This window comes from Neoarius graeffei, chromosome 15 (assembly GCF_027579695.1).
Source record: "Neoarius graeffei isolate fNeoGra1 chromosome 15, fNeoGra1.pri, whole genome shotgun sequence".
In the NCBI taxonomy this organism is placed as follows: Eukaryota; Metazoa; Chordata; class Actinopteri; order Siluriformes; family Ariidae; genus Neoarius; species Neoarius graeffei.
The window spans coordinates 1,936,897-1,949,337 of NC_083583.1; the positions used below are offsets into that span (position 1 = coordinate 1,936,897).

The 12,441-nt window shown below is 44.9% G+C and overlaps 1 protein-coding gene across 3 annotated transcripts in view; it reads right to left on the bottom strand.

Annotated features, from left to right (window-relative positions):
• dennd2b (DENN domain containing 2B) overlaps positions 1–12,441 on the bottom strand; it is a 123,232-nt gene that overhangs the window by 2,480 nt on the left and 108,311 nt on the right. For all 3 annotated transcript variants that reach the window (XM_060940724.1, XM_060940723.1, XM_060940725.1), the window contains 3 exons: positions 9,036–9,213; positions 438–479; positions 132–243 (listed from right to left, as the gene is read on the bottom strand). In XM_060940724.1, the coding sequence (XP_060796707.1) occupies positions 132–243; positions 438–479; positions 9,036–9,213 (332 nt within the window). The remainder of the gene's footprint in view (positions 1–131; positions 244–437; positions 480–9,035; positions 9,214–12,441) is intronic.

Genomic DNA, 12,441 nt, shown 5'->3' on the forward strand with positions numbered 1-12,441 from the left:
TATCCCAAATTTATCTCAGTATTTGTTAAAGCAGTTTAGACCTGATCAGTGTCGCTCTACACCCAATTTCACAGCTGCCCACAATACGCTAAGATTCAACCCAATCAGATGCTTCCGGTTGTCTAATTTACCGTCGTCCGACTCGCTGTCTGAGTCCTGATCGATGATGTGGTTCCTCTGCTGCAGCGCTTGCTCCAGAGCGGCCTGCAGCTTGCGTGGAAGGAGTGAAGCCTCATCGTCCAGCTGCACAATCACACCACCGAGATTTATATTTATTGCTGTCATTTTGTCTGAAAATGTCTTTCTAAAACCACTGAATGTGACGAGAGCCACTTGTGTGTGTTTTAATGTTTTGGATTTGTTTTACTATTAAATATAAATCAACAGGCATTCCGTGAAGTGTTAGTGGAGCCGTCGTGATATTTTCACGTACACACCTGTCTGATAAAGCGATCTGTTCCTAGATGAACCATCAAAGCCTGAAATAAAGAAAAAAACACAATGAGCATGGATACATAAGCAGATCTTTCACGTCTAATCAAACATCATCTGTTTATGGTGGGAAGTGCATCAGGTCAGGATGTCTCCACATCCTGAACCGCAACAGATGGAACCTGTCAGCCAATTAAAATCTGCCCAGTTTAAAGTGACAAGCTTCTGAAAGTGCTGCTCGAGGAAACATGTTTACACCAAAAGGGTCAGAAGCTCGAATGGACTTCATACAGGAGCCGAGTCACTGGAGCTCATCTTTTCAGTGCATTTCACATTTATGCTTATTGTGCACTCTTGGAAAGTGCACTCTTCTCAGAGAACCCTTAACAATTTTATGCAGAAAAGTAGTTAAGTAGAAAAGGCATAAATGTAGTGCCTTGGTCAGTCAGGATTTCTTTCGGAATCCCGAGCCGGGAGATAATACGGAAGAGCGCTTCCGCAATACTGTGTGCAGAAATATTGCGGAGAGGCACTGCTTCCGGATATCGCGTTGCATAGTCCATCAGAACTAAAATAAAGCGATATCCCCGTGCTGACCGATCTAATGGCCCAACGAGATTCATCCCAATTCTCTCAAATGGGGTCTCGATTAGAGGGAGAGGGCGCAAAGGCGCTTTTGGAGTGGCAGCGGGATTTACTAATCGGCATTCGCGGCACGTCGCACACCACCGACGGACATCCCCGCGAATCCCTGGCCAACAGAACCGGGCCATTATTCGGGCTAGCGTTTTATCTTGCCCTAAGTGTCCGGCCATGGGATTAAAGTGAGCCGCATGGAATACGAGTTCCCTACAGCTCTTTGGGATCAACAACTGGGTTATCTGTTCACCAGTTTGAGTGTCCTGTGTCATTTGGTACAATCTACCCTTAATAACAGCGAAATATGGGAAGACCGGTGTTGCACCTGGCTGGAGAGTTTGGCCATCGATTACTCTCACTTGGTCAAACGCATGCCGCAGAGTCTCGTCTTGCGACTGCTCTAACAGGAAATCCTCAAGGGAATCCCCGAGAGGGGGAGGAGGGGCGAGTTGCTCCTCACTCCTCGTATCGCCCTGACGCAGTGCTGACGTAGATGGCTCTGCAACAGCTTCCCCAGTCAATGCCACACTGGGAGCATCCCGTGACGTATTTATGCAGGACCCACCTCTCATTATGTGTTCCATCAATTCTTTAAATCCTGGCCAATCAGTCCCCAAAATTAGCGAGTGGGTGAGACGAGGATTAACCGCCACCTTAATTCTATGCGTTTGGCCCCGGAATAGAATATGGATGGACACGAGAGGGTAATTGTGAACATCCCCGTGCATACACAACACCTTCACCGCTTGTGCTCTCTCCAATGCCTCACCTTGCACCAGGCTTTGGTGAATTGAGGTCTGATTACAACCGGAATCCACCAACACGTGATATGTCTCCCCTTGAACACTTACTGGTATGTGATATGTTCCGGCCCGATCGGGGGCGGTTTCTGGCGCGTCGGGGATCCGGATCACAGCTCCCACAGTTCTGACTCTGGAGATGCTCCGATTCCCCACCGCGCCAGCACACCAGCCCAGGCTTTCCCTCTGCACCGGCGTTATGGGCGTCACTCACCTGAGGAGTAGACGACACAGACACGGAAGAGGGAGATGGGAGGACACCACGGGTGAGACGGGCCGGCTGGGGAGGAGCCGGCCGCCGCCTCCGGGGTGAGGAAGGGAAAGAGAGACAGAGGGGGAAAAAGGAGAGAGAGAGAAGAAGCGAGGAGAGGCGCTGAAGAGGGAAGAGGCACGCCGTGCACTGCTTGAGAGGCCACCCCCACGTTTCGGACGCTTGTTCAAAGAGGGTGAGGAAAGCTTCCGGATGGTCCTGTGGGCCCATCTTCGTGAGGGTGCCTGCTGTGGTGACAGTCAAAGCCCCTGCTGACGCGAGCAGATGCCAGAATGCCTGGCGATCTTCCTGCTGGGCCAGCATCAAGGCTTCAAAGCGTTGCTCTTGCTCCTTCCGGAGAGCGATCAGCGCTTGATGCTGGTTCTGCTGGGTGGTAGAGAGCGCATGGATGAGCTCTTTGAATGGGGAGGACTCCATGGGGTGGTTCCCTTCTGTACTTCCAGGTTTCGGCACCACTGTAACAGATCCCTGATGTGGGTGGAGCACAGAAGCACGGCATGCGAGAGTTGATGTCACACACACTTTATTTTACAAATTTTTCTTTGCTTTTCAGCTTTAATCACTCGCTGCTCACACACAGTCACACATGCCACACACACACACGTGTTCTGGTTGGGAGAGAGAGACCTCTTCTCTGCTCTCCCCCTCCTTTTATGCTCCACCATCCCTGCAACGAACACACACACATTAACTGACATCAGGTGTAATGACTTAGCCACCTTCTCCGGCCCCGCCCTCCATTCACAAACTGATGCTTGGCCACGCCCCCACTGCCACAGTTAAGTTTGGAGAAAGGAAAACCTTGCATTCCAGCATAAGAACCTTATCCCATCTGTGAAACATGGTGGTGGTAGTATCATGGTTTGGGCCTGTTTTGCTGCATCTGGGCCAGGACGGCTTGCCATCATTGATGGAACAATGAATTCTGAATTATACCAGTGAATTCTGAAGGAAAATGTCAGGACATCTGTCCATGAACTGAATCTCAAGAGAAGGTGGGTCATGCAGCAAGACAACGACCCTAAGCACACAAGTCGTTCTACCAAAGAATGGTTAAAGAAGAATAAAGTGAATGTTTTGGAATGGCCAAGTCAAAGTCCTGACCTTAATCCAATGGAAATGTTGTGGAAGGACCTGAAGCGAGCAGTTCATGTGAGGAAACCCACCAACATCCCAGAGTTGAAGCTGTTCTGTACGGAGGAACGGGCTAAAATTCCTCCAAGCCAGTGTGCAGGACTGATCAACAGTTACCGCAAACGTTTAGTTGCAGTTACAGTGGGGCAAAAAAGTATTTAGTCAGTCACCAATTGTGCAAGTTCTCCCACTTAAAAAGATGAGAGAGGCCTGTAATTTTCATCATAGGTACACTTCAACTATGAGAGACAGAATGGGGGGAAAGAATCCAGGAAATCACATTGTAGGATTTGTAAAGAATTTATTTGCAAATTATGGTGGAAAATAAGTATTTGGTCAATAACAAAAGTTCATCTCAATACTTTGTTACATACCCTTTGTTGGCAATGACAGAGGTCAAACGTTTTCTGTAAGTCTTCACAAGGTTTTCTCACACTGTTGCTGGTATTTTGGCCCATTCCTCCATGCAGATCTCCTCTAGAGCAGTGATGTTTTGGGGCTGTCGCTGGGCAACACCGACTTTCAACTCCCTCCAAAGATTTTCTATGGGGTTGAGATCTGGAGACTGGCTAGGCCACTCCAGGACCTTGAAATGCTTCTTACGAAGCCACTCCTTCGTTGCTCGGGCGGTGTGTTTGGGATCATTGTCATGCTGAAAGACCCAGCCACGTTTCATCTTCAATGCCCTTGCTGATGGAAGGAGGTTTTCACTCAAAATCTCACGATACATGGCCCCATTCATTCTTTCCTTTACACGGATCAGTCGTCCTGGTCCCTTTGCAGAAAAACAGCCCCAAAGCATGATGTTTCCACCCCCATGCTTCACAGTAGGTATGGTGTTCTTTGGATGCAATTCAGCATTCTTTCTCCTCCAAACATGACAAGTTGAGTTTTTACCAAAAAGTTCTATTTTGGTTTCATCTGACCATATGACATTCTCCCAATCCTCTTCTGGATCATCCAAATGCTCTCTAGCAAACTTCAGACGGGCCTGGACATGTACTGGCTTAAGCAGGGGGACATGTCTGGCACTGCAGGATTTGAGTCCCTGGTGGCGTAGTGTGTTACTGATGGTAGCCTTTTTACTTTGGTCCCAGCTCTCTGCAGGTCATTCACTAGGTCCCCCCGTGTGGTTCTGGGATTTTTGCTCACCGTTCTTGTGATCATTTTGACCCCACGGGGTGAGATCTTGCGTGGAGCCCCAGATCGAGGGAGATTATCAGTGGTCTTGTATGTCTTCCATTTTCTAATAATTGCTCCCACAGTTGATTTCTTCACACCAAGCTGCTTACCTTTTGCAGATTCAGTCTTCCCAGCCTGGTGCAGGTCTACAGTTTTGTTTCTGGTGTCCTTTGACAGCTCTTTGGTCTTGGCCATAGTGGGGTTTGGAGTGTGACTGTTTGAGGTTGTGGACAGGTGTCTTTTATACTGATAACGAGTTCAAACAGGTGCCATTAATACAGGTAATGAGTGGAGGACAGAGGAGCCTCTTAAAGAAGAAGTTACAGGTCTGTGAGAGCCAGAAATCTTGCTTGTTTGTAGGTGACCAAATACTTATTTTACCGAGGAATTTACCAATTAAGGGGCGGCACGGTGGTGTAGTGGTTAGCGCTGTCGCCTCACAGCAAGAAGGTCCGGGTTCGAGCCCCGTGGCCGGCGAGGGCCTTTCTATGCGGAGTTTGCATGTTCTCCCCGTGTCCGCGTGGGTTTCCTCCGGGTGCTCCGGTTTCCCCCACAGTCCAAAGACATGCAGGTTAGGTTAACTGGTGACTCTAAATTGAGCGTAGGTGTGAATGTGAGTGTGAATGGTTGTCTGTGTCTATGTGTCAGCCCTGTGATGACCTGGCGACTTGTCCAGGGTGAACCCCGCCTTTCGCCCGTAGTCAGCTGGGATAGGATCCAGCTCGCCTGCGACCCTGTAGAACAGGATAAAGCGGCTACAGATAATGAGATGAGATGAATTTACCAATTAATTCATTAAAAATCCTACAATGTGATTTCCTGGATTCTTTCCCCCCATTCTGTCTCTCATAGTTGAAGTGTACCTATGATGAAAATTACAGGCCTCTCTCATCTTTTTAAGTGGGAGAACTTGCACAATTGGTGGCTGACTAAATACTTTTTTGCCCCACTGTATGCAGAAATATAGACAATTTTAAAGGGCTCACAAACTTTCAAGCATCACTGTATCAGCTCATTTCCTGTGAGTAGAGAAAAACAAAATGGTGGCGCGTGTTGCTGAACCAACCGAGGATGAAATAAAAACTCTACTTGAAAATTTTGAAGTTTAATTTTTTTGATAAAATGTGTTTTCACTGATCAACTGTTGATGTAAATCTTGTCAAATTTGAATATTTTACTACACGTGTCTGCAATTTGTTGGACGTTTTGTATAAAGTTTTTATCAAATTTGCAAAAAATAAAAATAAAAATGCTCCATTTCTCAAATCCAGTGAATGTGGATAAAATAAAACAGTTATTCCACTCAATCTCGTTGTACATGGATTATAGACAACTCGGTGCCTCGTCACCTATCAGCTCATGTACGACTTGATTTCGGGGAATAACTTAAATATACATTTAAAAAATCTACAATAGCAATAATATATATCTATAATATACAGTATTCATTTTACATATTGAATATTATTGATATTATAGATATTTTCATGTCAACCTTCAAGTAGATCTGTGTAACTTTAAAGTACAGACTCGAACAGTAAACTCGAAAGAGATAAAACTTTATGATAAAGCTTTACAATGTTAACTCTCACATTTAACAGGACTTTAATATAAAAAACATAATGATTCATGGAGGGCTGTGTTATTTTCAAGTGAAATTGAAAGTATTTTCCTGATTGAATGCAGGAATGCGATGTTACAGCACTTTACCTGCTGCTGAAGCAGTGATGCATGTGTCTTTAGTCAGCAAGAAATTTCATCCAAAATCTAATTCAACCACAAAACAACAATAAAACCTTCCAAGGCAGGAGAATGAAACTCATTTACCCCAGTCGTCCCTACTGTGTGACCTGTGCTCTGCGTGATGATACAGTGTGTACTGTAGGGTTTGATTTATTGAGGGTTTTCTTGAGGTTTGTTTTGTCGTTATCAGATTAATGTGCACTTTGTTCCAGTGTGCTCAGTGAGTGTGATGTGAGGAGCGCAGAGTTTAAGGAGCTGACACTAACTGACAGATTTGTACACAGAAGCTTTTGGCTCTTATTCTGGGCAAAGTGTTTCATCTGTGATGCTTTTTTTCTCTCCCTCAATTCCTGGAAGCTGTGAAAGATAAATCTGCTCTGGTTTTTTTCTTTTTCAGGTCAACAGCCAGACGGTTCATTTGAGTAAAGACCAACTCGTACAGCACGCATCGCATCGAGACCCCGTTCAATTCCAGTTCGTTCTGCTGCGTCTTTAGAGACGCGTCGTACTCAAGCTCGCGTGTAATGGTCACACTGCCTTTATTTTACGCACTATTTCCTTTGCACTTACGCGCATGAGTGAAGCTTAAACTCGACAGAAATTCCACTGAAATTATAAAAGCATACTTTCTACACCAGTGCACTTCATGATCTGCACAGCTCATGTAGATCATACACCACCGATCTGTCACGGTTGTGTAACCTGCAGCTGCATAGCAAAGTGTCTGTATGCTACAATACCCTGGATTGTACACCAACATCGAGAAACACACACACACCAAACGTCTCCGGTCAGGTATGCAGCTGAAGGGTTTTATAATTAAAGAAAGCAGGTCCATACAGACAAAACAGTTAGTAATGAAGAGCGCTTGAGAGTAACTAAGATTTGTGATTCGAGCTCTTATTCCACTTCTTTTTGGTTTTTAACAACCTCTCTGCTATACTAGCGCCCTCTTCAGGACAATCTGTTATAAAATAAAGCATCTACTGCACACCTCCTACGACGGAGTCAGGAGAAGGCGTTTACACGGGACACTGAGGAGGTAACGAGCGCCAGGTGAGAGTGATTAGTAAACGGGAGATCGCTGGGCATGGCTGAGAGGGGTGTGTCTGACAGGGGGCATGACTGAGATTTATGATGTTTGTCTCCTAGGCCAAACAGAAGGTCATGTTGGAACATGCCGAGGTGTGCGTGCACGACGATGTGAGGGTGTGTTTGTGCAAACCTGCTTTACACCACTGATCTGTGTTCACGTGTACTTCAGAGCACGACGAGTGAAAAGCAAAAGTGTGTTGAGTTTAGGGGATTGAGTAAAGTCGGCTCTCTGATTCAGCGCTCAGTCGCTGTAATCTGAGCTCTCTGTGGATCAGCAGAAAACCACAACCCTGAGTGAAGAGGTTTAAACCCACACTGCAGAACGAGAGGCGTTTTCACTCACTCACTGATCTATACACGAGGTGAGGGTCTACATCCAAAACCAGGACTTCATCACTAAACTCACACGTGATCAGCCATGTTCTAACACACACACACACACACACACACACACACACACACACACACACACGGTGCTCCTCAAAACTCTCACTGATGCCTCCTTTATTCCTCAGTGCTTCACATCCCTCAGGCTGTGGCCCAGAAATCCATCTTTAAGGATGCATTAATTCTTTAAATGAGCTCAGAGGAATAAAAGAAAACGGAGTGATGAGGTTTATAGATCCTTCCTACACCAAAGTGCTTTTTTATTTTAGCTCATGACTCGAGTATAAAAACAGATTCCAAGAAATGATACAATAATGAGAAGCACGAGTACAAAAAATAATATTATTACTTACATATGAAACATGGACGATTTATATTTATTCTCTTCATATTCACTGGATATGAGCAAACGTGCGCTCTGATTGGCTACTCTACTACTAGGATATCAGCTCATATACCATGAGTAGAGAAAAACAAAATGGTGGCGCGTGCTGCTGAACCAACCGAGGACGAAATAAAAACTCTACTCGAAAACAAAACCACACAAAATACAAAAAAAAAGCAGCAAAATATGGAATAAAAGTATTTGATGGTAAGAATGGTTTTTTTTCCAAGAATTATTATTATGGCATTTTTCACAAATTGCTCCTGTCATTTCGCCGGTTTGTTTACATTGTAAGTGGAAATGATTTTGTCGGACATTTTGTATAAAGTTTTTATTTATCGAATTTGCAAAAAATAAAAATGCTCCATTTCTCAAAATCCAGTGAATGTGGAGAGAATAAAACAGTTATTCCACTCAATCTCAGTGCTACGCGCCTCGTCACCTATCAGCTCATGTACGACTCGATTTCGTGGAATAACTGTTAAATATATTTAACTTTACAAACTGACTCCAATTTGCTTGTTTTTTTTAACACTTCACTTTTTCCTTCTTTTCTGTTCATCTGAGTAACATGAACTTTACAAAGCTTTAAAAAATAATGTTGCTGCATCTTTACTTTGATTAATGCACCTCGCAAACCAACAACCCGTAAGATTAAAGTTTTACACAGGAAAGTTGTTTCACAAAATTGTTACACAAAAACAGTCCTGATACGGTGCACTCCCGAGTGTCTCAAATCATAACGAACGCACTGACAATCCGACGCCCTAATGTCCCAAATCAGAGTTTTGTTCTTCAGTCTGTCAGAGGAAAGTAATCAGTGTGATGAGTGTGAAAGGAGGTCGAGTCCCCGCAGTGTGAAGGGAGTGTGAGCTCGTCTAGTCTGGGTTTCTGTATTCCAAACATTCCTCATGTGAAAGTGGAGGATAAGTGTTAGTCTGAGCATTAGTGTTAGGGTTAGCATTACCTCCTCTACTGGCAGTTCCTTGAGTTTGGGCAGCGAGCTGGACAGGAGTCCCACCAGGAACGGAGTCGGGCAGCACACGATGTCCACCATGGAGGAGGGAAGCACAGGGATGAAGGTGTGCTGCCAGGAGAAGGGGTAAAGCAGAGCCACCACGGCGTGTACACAGCTGGACAGGACACTGCAGACAGAAACATAACAACACACACTTAAATCACCTGATTCTCACACACACACACACACACACACACACACACACACACACACACACACACACACACACACACACAGATGCAGCTAATCTGGTGATGGACACCACTATGGAAACCAAGCCCAGATTTTCCAGTTGATCCTGGCTTTGCAGGCGAGACGGTGGAATCTGTGACTATAAGCAGGCCGGCGTGATCAGACTGAGGAAGTTCCGTTTAAATGCTGTCTGCTGTGCAATATGATACTTTACATCAAATTCATTTCTCATCACCAAAGAAAGCAAAAATATCTGCAGCGCTCAGAGCAAACTCAGGCCAAATGTATCCTGTGACAAATTTTTTTAAAGGGTGGGAAAAGCGCTCAAGTTCAAGTTTTTCTCGAGGTCACGGATATCGTTATCAGGAACACTGAGAAATGTGAAAAGTGTCTCTCACACGCTGTGCTTTGTCTGAGACGCAAAAAAACCCACCTGGCTTAACTAGTGACATGACGGCACCAGGGACATGAATTCATAAACACAATTATTTCACTTGGTTACTGAATAAAATATTTTTACTAGATAACGAGCACTGAAGCTTGTGACCAGAAAAGTGTACAGTAAGTATCAGAATTCTGGACTCTGATTGGTCAGGAAGTGGTGATTTATTCTCTATAACAGCAGCTCTGACAGCAGCGCAGGTTTATTTATAATTAATCGTTATCATTTCTATAGGGCGGCACGGTGGTGTAGTGGTTAGCGCTGTCGCCTCACAGCAAGAAGGTCTGGGTTCGAGCCCCGTGGCCGGCGAGGGCCTTTCTGTGTGGAGTTTGCATGTTCTCCCCGTGTCCGCGTGGGTTTCCTCCGGGTGCTCCGGTTTCCCCCACAGTCCAAAGACATGCAGGTTAGGTTAACTGGTGACTCTAAATTGAGCGTAGGTGTGAATGTGAGTGTGAATGGTTGTCTGTGTCTATGTGTCAGCCCTGTGATGACCTGGCGACTTGTCCAGGGTGTACCCCGCCTTTCGCCCGTAGTCAGCTGGGATAGGCTCCAGCTCGCCTGCGACCCTGTAGAACAGGATAAAGCGGCTACAGATAATGAGATGAGATGAGATCATTTCTATAGTAACAGCTCATTCACAGAGATGTGTACACATGTCAGACGCTCCACTGATAACCGTTGATATGGTGAAGTTTTCTTCAAATAAGAAGATGTTTATGTAACATCTCTGGAAGGAGTCTCCAATGTGAGTGCTGTGTAACAGTCAGAGTTGAAGCTGGAACTTTAAGTTCTGAGACATTTTCAGGACAGAGGAGTTTACACTTCTTAAACAAGCTGCGTTTTACTTGAAGAGAGAAAATAAAGAAAGTCTGCTGAGGGAAAGACTGTTTATAGCTGCTATAACTTAAGTGACAACAGGAACTTGTTTCACTGACGTTCCATAACGAGAAAGATTTGTCCACAGAATTAACATGTTTCTTTAAACGCTAGTCCGGTCTGACGTCAGAAGTGAGTCGTGAGATCTTCCAGCTGGAAGTCATGAATACCACAGTGGCGGAGGTTGTTAACACTGACTGACCCTTTTTTCCTTCGTGACCACTTACAGAGAAACAACGTGATTAAAGCAGGACTACTACCATCTCTGAAGATCAGAGCAGATCAGGAGATCGAATGTGGAATATAAACGTCTACAGCTCCGTTTTCACAGACGAGCACTGTGATACGTGCACTCACTCCTGTTTAGAGAAAGAGAGAGAGACATGAAATGACTGCTTCTTCACCTCAAATTAGCTACATCCTTTCAGCCTCAGAACGTTAAATTTCGCAGCCCATTAATCCTGCTAGGTTGTGTCTAGCTTTCCGTCTGAACAGGGGGAGTGGAGAGAGATGTTTAAAAATGTAGTCACAGGGCGAAACTGATCGTTTCAGATCCTAGAATTTCACACTGTCACACTGATAAGTCAAAAGTGAAGCGTGTGCATGCACAGCACTATGGGAAAAGATTCAGGGGAGTTTTATTTTACCCCAAGAAAGTGACAGACCGTCAAAATAAAACACTAATGAGAGAGTCGGTCTCTACAGACAGCGTGTGTGAAAGTGAAAGACATCAGCAAGCACACAAGGTGAAAGATTCCTTAATATTCCATAATAACTGGATAATAAAAACCAGCAGAAGGTCACACAGTGAGATTAAATGGATGGATCCTGGACAGGTTTTTTTCCCTCTGATTTTCTTCCTAATTTATGTCTTGGCCAATCTCCAAGAGAGTGAAGATTTATTCCTGCTTCTTCTGAGCCATGTGAAGCCAACTGCATCTTTTCAAACTGCATCTCGTGCTGCATCACACCACAGCGTAACACACTCAGAGGAACGTGAAAGTGCTATCCGCCCTCTTCCACATACATGAGCTCACAGATGCCCATGATTGGCTAGTCTCATTGTAACTGACAGGAGATATAAACAGTATGCCCCTCCCACCCAGACAGCACAATTTTCTCTGCAGCACCTAGTTTCAATATTACTGGCACCCCTACAATTAATATATGGACAGAATAACAGCACTGAGACTCAAGATTAGATACATGTCAAGATTATTAATTTTTTAATCAACCAAAACAAGTTGGCGATGTTTATGGGAGAAAATAGTTTGATTTTGGTTTCATCTCACCACAAAAACTGTAGCTCCGGTGAGGTTTGCTGAAGTTCAGAAGCTGCGTTTTGTGGATTTGCGTCTCAGTAATGAATTCTTTCATGCAAATCTTATAATCGGCTCATTGTTGTAGCTTTAAGGAGCGCAGGTGGCCAAGTGGTTAGAGCGCTTGACCGCTAAGCGAACGGTCCCTGGTTCGAGCCTCGGCTCGACGGGGATCTCGGGCTCGCTCCCTGTCCACCCAGCAGTGAATGGGGACCTGGTGGAAACACTGGGGAAGTTAAAGGCGGCGAGGAAAGGAACTGGCCACCCTACCTCACTATGCCGATGGCCCAGGACAAGTGTGCTCTCTAACAGGCACTCCCCCAATGTACGAATCGTATATGGGACTCCCCTTTGCTTTGTAGCTTTAATGCCAAGTAAACATCCGGTTTCCAGCAATTTCTGTTTTACTTTGTGTTTAAATGGTGTTGTTTTTTTCAGTTACCAGACAAGAAGTCAACAAACATCTGTATGTTTTGTATTGAGTTTTTGAAGCTTCAGTGTGTGCAACTAGTAATTTGGTCAAAAC